At 42.0% G+C, this 7205-nt stretch overlaps 1 protein-coding gene across 1 annotated transcript in view; it reads right to left on the bottom strand.

The window, feature by feature from the left end:
- ZNF407 (zinc finger protein 407) overlaps positions 1 to 7205 on the bottom strand; it is a 481202-nt gene that overhangs the window by 432709 nt on the left and 41288 nt on the right. Inside the window, exon 2 of the mRNA XM_008073939.1 lies at positions 203 to 4954. Coding sequence (XP_008072130.1) covers positions 203 to 4895 — 4693 coding nt within the window. The 5' untranslated portion in view covers positions 4896 to 4954. The remainder of the gene's footprint in view (positions 1 to 202; positions 4955 to 7205) is intronic.

Here is a 7205-nt window from a genome sequence, read left to right as displayed (position 1 = left end):
AAAAAAAAAAAAAAGAAATGCTCCGTGTGGGCAAGACTTACTGCAGACAGACAGAGCACCACACAGCAGGGAGGTGGGAGTTGGGTGGAAGGACAGGGAGCAACTGAAGGCAGGGCTACAGACTGGGGGAAAATGAATGTCCAAATTTCACCACTGACTTTCGCTTGATGGGCAAGCACAGGCTTGCCGCAGAGCCACGTACCTGTGTGAGTGCGGATGTGTGCCAGGAAGGCCATAGAGTTGCTACTTCGGCACATCTTCCCACAATACTTGCAGACATTCCCTTGGTTTTCCTCCCTCTCGCGGTTGATTTGCTCAGTGTCTTCCACTATGTACTTATTCACCTCCCGCAGCAATTCCTCATGCTGCCCTTTAATATGCAGAAATAAATTCTGTTCAGAATCAAAGGGCTCGGTACACTTGACACATTTAAAGGTGGCTCCTCCTTCGGGAAGCTCTTCCACACTGGCCTGTTCATTTCTCATGTGGCCAGCACTGGCCAAATGCTGATGAAGGTTGCTTTCCGTGTAGAATGATTTTCCACAGAGTAAACAATGGAAATGTTTCTCTTTTGTAGGATGCTTCATGGCTATGTGAACGTTCAGGCCACTCAGTCCATCCGCTAAGAAGCCACAATCATCACAACGAATTCGAGTGGACTCACCAAAGGAACTGCCTTCAGGTTTCTTCTTTTTCGCTCCTTGGACACAGTCTTTTAAGGGCAACTCACTAATTCTCACTCCTGTTGCTACCAGACCTTCTTCAGACTGGTCTATCAATTCACCATCATCGGGGTTCTTTATTCTTATTATGGAAGAATCAAACCGGCCAAAACTGTACAGGGCCTGCCCTTTGTCATCAATGCTAATTATAGTCTCATAAACGTCTGTACTTTCAACTGTGCTATCAGAAGCTGGGCCTTCCTCTTCCAAAATAATTTCTGTTTCATGTTGTGAACTCACCAGAATTTCCTTATTCTCCAGAACGGGATCTTCTTGCATGCCTTTCAAATCCTCTGAGCCGGGTGCAGATCCAACGTTGTTTTGACCCTCGCTCTCCAGGTCTACCTGTTCTCTTATTCCCATCACAAGTTGCGTGTGGCTTCCCGCCAAGTGCGCCCCATCAAGTGCTGCAGGACAGAGGTGTTTGTGAGAGGCTTTACCTTCACCATCTCCTGTACTGCCTCCTTCACTCTCCCGATGGATATCTGGACCACCTGCGTCATTCAGCAGCTCATGGTTTGTCTTTGCTGTCTCACAATTCAAAGCTGAGCTTCCTGAATTTTCATTTTGAAATTTGCTTGGGGAGCCATAATTAGAGGAAATACTAAGGGACACCATCTCCTCAGTTTTCATAACTTTGTCCTTGACAAGTGGCGGGTGGAAAGTCTCACAAAAGGAATGGTCTTCACTGAAATTAGACGCTTCTTCAGTTTCAATCTCTACAGAGTCAGGAGCACACAGTACTTTTGACATATCTAAATTAGTATTCTCATCTAAAACAGAGCAATCACCAGTACTTCTAGATTTAAGAGTACCAGGTGGTTGGTCTGAAATTATTTGAAATTCCTCAGGATTTTGCTGATGCTCCTCTTCAGGTAGAATGATGGTTTTGGACATTTCTGCAGAACCTGCTACTACATTAGAAGAGTTGAGATAAGACTGCCTTTTCATTTTGTGTTTCTCTGTTGCTGCATGCCTGGTCATCTCTCGACGAGTCACGGCATAGTAATCACATGCCATGCAGTAAAACTCAAACTCTCTTGTGTGTTTCCGTTTTACATGCAGCTCTAGGGAAGCAGAAGAGTGTGCACTAAACTCACAGTGCACACATTTATTGTCACCTGTTCCTGTAGCATCTCTCTGGGGACACGCATCCTCCTGCTGGAGAAGGTCCTCTGGTTCAACAGACCCTCGTTCCTTTTTATCAATGAGATGACTGTGAGCTTCCCCCTCCATAGAACGAAACATGTGTTCAACCTCAGCTTCAGTTGAATTTCCATGATCTACTACTGGCTTTTCTACAACAGAGGCATCTGCTTCAGCTGGCTTGTTGGCATGCTCATCTGGAATAGTCACTGCTGAACCAGTGTTCTTCTTACTGGCTTCAAGGTTTCCCCCTTCAGGGCAAACAATGATCTCTGAACTTTGTTTTCCATTTGCTTCTATTTCTACCCGTCCTTTATGTTTCTTGGTAGCACAATGACGTTCCATATCTCCCTTAGTTACAGTATAATACTTACACACTTTGCATAGATAACTATATTGATGACTGTGTTTTCGTCTAATGTGAACAGTCAGGTTTGTGATGCTAGAAGCCAAAAGACCACAGTGTGAACATGTCCGTGAGATGTTACCTTTAGGTCTCCCTCTCTTTGGAGTAGTGGTCAAAGCTAGTTCATCATCTTTGGTGCTACCTCTGGACTGCGATAGTTCCTTAGGAGCGAGCATGCTCTTCTCAAGACAGGAATGCTCTTGTAACTGCACACCTACATGGCCTTCGAGCCTTCCATTTCCAGAAATGTTAAACTCTTCTCTTTTATCATTTGCACCTATACATACCCTTTCAATACATTCTTCAAAGCTTAAGCCAATATTATTTTTCTTAGCATTTTCAAGATGCTTGCTTCTTTTAATGTGCTTTTCCATTCCTTCTTTACTCAGTGAATAAAGATTACACGCTTTACAGAGAAAGTGATAATCTTGACCGTGGCGAAGCTTTATGTGTCTTGTGAGGACAGTGGAAGATCTTGTTTTATAAAAACACTTCTTACATTGAAACTGAGGCTTGTTTGCATGCCTTCCTTCATTTCCATGGCTTACCCTGGACTTCACAAGTTCCTCCTGAGCTGCCTTTCCTGATTCATCCATAGGATCTTTTGTGTTTTCCGATTCTAAAGTACTTAAAGGTAAAGTCTGGAAAACCAAATCACTGTTAAATGATTGCAAAGTTTTTGGTTGAACCAATGAACTAATATGCTTCTCGGTTACTTTGTGCTCCTCCAGATCTTTTTCAGACAAGAAGAAGAGATTACAAGGGGTGCAGAGAAAATCCATCCTGTGCTTTTCCTTCATGTGGTCTCTAAGATGTATTTCATTTAAGGAAATAAAAGAACAACACTGACAACTGAGGACAGAAGCAGTTTGCTGATGTTGGTTATTATGCAAATGTTCATCTAAGTCCCCCCTGGACATACTGGAAAAGTCACAACTCTGGCAGTAAAGCTTCATCTCCTGGGCCTGACACCTTTTCATGTGGACTTCCAGATCTGTCCTGTTTGCAGCTGTGTGCCCACAGTCTGTACAAGCACGCAACACCTGAGAGACAGAGGCTGGCTTCACTGGCAGGGAGTCCAGCTGCATGGGGCCCAGGAGACAGGCACCTTCCCTGTCCTGTGTCGGCTCCTGGGCTTCTGAGGTAGTCACACACAGTTGCTGGACACTGCTGCTCATTTCTAAGGGTATAAGCACTGACTCTAAATCATTTGTTTTCAATTGTGATCTAAAGTGTCTCATATACATCCTCTGAGTTTCCTTTGTGCCTCTTTTGCTAATTCCTAAAAGATTAAACCTTTTCTTTACCTGGCCCTTCAGGGAGAAAGTGCTACTTCGTCGATGAAAGCTATTTCCCAACATGAGAACGTTTCGCTCAGGTCTTGGCCTCGAGGTTGTACTGACACTCTGTGGTGTCTGCAGGGCATTTTTGGTGGACTCCAATTTATTCACGAGACCCTCTAAGGTTACCGAGGCTCCTAGATTTTTACTCTGGTTTTCAGGATTTTGAGCTATACCAAGGGAAGTATCATTTTCTTGAACAATCTCTACTTTTTCTGATGACGTATTTCTGGATGACATCATTTCAACAAGAAGCTTGCTGCTACTGCTACTTTGTCTGGAAATGCTTCCTCTGAGATCTTTACCTTTGCATCCAACATTTTGAATTCCTTTCAAATCACTATTCTTCGTTACTAGTTTAGAAGTTCTTGGTTTTGCGTGAACATGTTTTGTTCCCATGGTACATGGTTTTTTAGGAAAAGGTTGTTTTGTCAAGATCTGTACAAACCCTCCACGAGCAGCAAGATTCTGACGACGGAGATGTGTTTTGCCAAGATAATGTGCATTCAGTAGGTTTTCTTCCACACACTGAAAGCCACAAAGGTCACAAGAGAAGACCTTCTGAGGCCCATGCACCTGTCTGACATGCACATGCAGAGCTGAACTGCTCTCTGCTCTATGGCTGCAGTGATAGCAGGTATGGTCCTTAGACTGCTGCATGTGACACTCAGCATGCTTTTCCAAGTCAGAGCAAGAAGAAAACAAATGGCCACATATGCTGCACTTGAGAGCCGCAGTGGCAGTCCGCGTGGCACAACAAACACGAATCTCTTTCAGGGGGGAAGGAGAGTCTCTTTCTGGGTCAGAGGAAACCATTTCCTGAGCAGACTTTGTTTCAGCATCTGTTTTCAAGGAAACAGCATCAACAGTGCTAAAATCTCCAGAAGAGGAGTAGGCATTTGGGAGACATGTGCCCCCATCCGTGCCATCACTCAGGAAGGCCTTCTTCACTGTTCCGTCTAACGGGTTACCCGCTTCTGCAACAGGGCTCTTAGAAGTCTCTGATCCATGAACACCCAGATCTCCAGACTCAAGGGGCTCTGCCTCACCTAACTTCCGTCTTTTGGAAGCATGTTCACTGCTGTCTTCCTCTACAAAGACACTGTCAATGTTTGATGATTCCGAAAAATCTCTTTTGCTTGTGGAATTCTTGGAGGAACTTCTTCTCACATCAGATACAAGCCCATATTCTTCATTATGAGATGAAATATTCCTCAAATCTTGCGCTTCATTGTTTCCATTTTCATCCTCATCATTCTCAGGTTTATTCTCAGTATCCATCACTAATAAAGTGCTAACGATGCTTCTCCTATCTAAGGTGGCTCACTGGCACTCATAACCTGTGAAGTAAATAGACACGAAGTAAATAAACCTTGATCACAAAATCACACGTAGTAGTCTGAAACTGGATGAAAAAATACGATGAAATTAGTCTTAATGAAATGCCCTTTATGCCTACATGAATTTAATCACATGCATATAGGCCTTTACAAAAAGTATGAACTTAGATTTTAGGAACACCACATCACTGTTGACTAGAGAAGCAATACTATTTCTTTGATAAAAAAATAAAATAAAATAAAATAAGTGGTTTCTCAACCAGCCTGCAGAAAAACTCCTGTGTTTCTATTTCGTATACCAATATATTTCAATTTACAACCTTCAAAAAAAGAGAGAGAAGCCCTTCCTTCAAACTAGATTTCAGTGAACTCTTACTCTGTAAAACACATTTTTTAAAAAACGAAGCCAAACGCAGTGGCTGACACCTATAATCCTAGCACTTTGGAAGGCCAAGGCAGGTGGATAGCTTGAGCCCAGGAGACCAGTCTGGGCAACATAGTGAGGTCTTGTCTCTTCAAAAGAAATCAGAAAAAAAGAAATGCTGTGATGGACGTCTAAAAGTTTAGGCCTTCCCCTCCTTAACTTCCCAATAGAAACCCAAGCCCTAGTGTATAAGAAACAATTTTAAAGCACCTGCTTCATCTTTATCCCTTAAAGCAAAGAGCTTTACCATAATATTTCTAAGTATACTCCAATTAACACGTACAACCTCATCACATATTACAAGCTCAAGCTCTTTTGCCAATGAAAAGCCACTCCTATTCCAGTTGTCAATCATTAATTTCCTCATCTAGCAGTCATTTTATACTGTATGAAGGTCAATGGCAAAGAGAAATGTCAGAGGTAGAGTAAAATTAATGGAGTAAATTTTGAGAAAAAAAATTTTATTGAATATAATGCTTTAAAATCAATAATATTGATTTTATTTTTCATTATGCTATTTAATTCAATTAAAACATATCATTTTCCATTTACTTTATACCATAATTGGAATTTGCAGCCAAATGCCATTTGATTTCATGTTAAATAAAAAACTATCGATGTATTATAGTCTCAAGGCTAATGACAAACTATTTTTAAACTATTTTAACTATTTGTTCCATAACACTGACAAATCAAATAAAGCCTGTTGCCTTGACTCTGCTAAAATAAGAGAACACATATAAATATATACATATAATTTATGACACCAAAAGCATGAACAAGAAGAGAAAAAATGGGTACGCTGGACTTCATCAAAATTAAAAACTTCAAAAGATACTACACTTCAAAGAACACTATCAAAAAAGTGAAAAGAGAAGCCAGGTGTGGTGGCTCAAGCCTATAATCTCAGCACTCTGAGAGGTCAAGGGAGGATAGTTTGAGACCAACCTGGACAACACAGCAAGACTTAGTCTCTACAAAAAAAACAAAAATTAGCCAGACATGGTGGCAAGCACCTGTAATCCCAGCTACTTGGAAGGCTGAGGAGGAAGGATCACTTGAGCCCAGGAAGTCAAGGCTGTGGTGAGCCATGATCATGCTGCACTCCAGCCTGGGCGAGAATGAGACCTCAACTCAAAAAAAGGGTAAACATACATAGTTTCATTGCACTGGTAAGATGTTCAAAGGCTGGGCGTAGTAGCTCATGTTTGTAATCCCAGCACTTTGGGAGGCTGTTTGGGAGGACTGCTTGAGCCCAGGAGTTTGAGACCAGCCTAGGCAACACAGTGAAATCTTGTCCCTACAAAAAATCAGAAAATTCACTGGGCATGGTCGCATGCACCTTTAGTCCCAGCTACTCAGGAGGCTGAGGTAGAAGACTCACTCGAGTTCAGGCAGTCGAGGATGCAGTGAGTCATAATCATGCCATTGACTTTAGCCTGGGTAACAGAGACTCTGACTCAAAAAAGAAAAAAGAAAAATTTTCATCATTAGTTCAGATACATTCCTTCGCAGATGTTCCAGAAAATACAAACTATATAAGAAGTTAATAAGTGTTTTTTGGGGAAAATATCCCTTATCAAATAAGTTTTTAAAAACTCTGGACTGAACAAAAGTTTCTTTATCACAGCATTCCTCAGTATGTAAGTGTTTCTCAGCCTTATTTCATTACAGAACCCTATGCTTATAAAGAATCAAGAGACTGATGTTAAAGAACCTTTAGAAAATGCTCTTCTACTCAGACTGTAATCCCAAGCTTTGGGAGGCCAAGGTGAGTGAATTGCCTGAGCCCGCGGGTTCGAGACCCGCCTGGGCAACTTGGCGAGA

The sequence above is a fragment of the Carlito syrichta genome, unplaced genomic scaffold, assembly GCF_000164805.1.
Source record: "Carlito syrichta isolate Samal-C Ts95f unplaced genomic scaffold, Tarsius_syrichta-2.0.1 Scaffold316215, whole genome shotgun sequence".
In the NCBI taxonomy this organism is placed as follows: Eukaryota; Metazoa; Chordata; class Mammalia; order Primates; family Tarsiidae; genus Carlito; species Carlito syrichta.
This window is presented reverse-complemented; position numbering and strand designations above follow the sequence as displayed.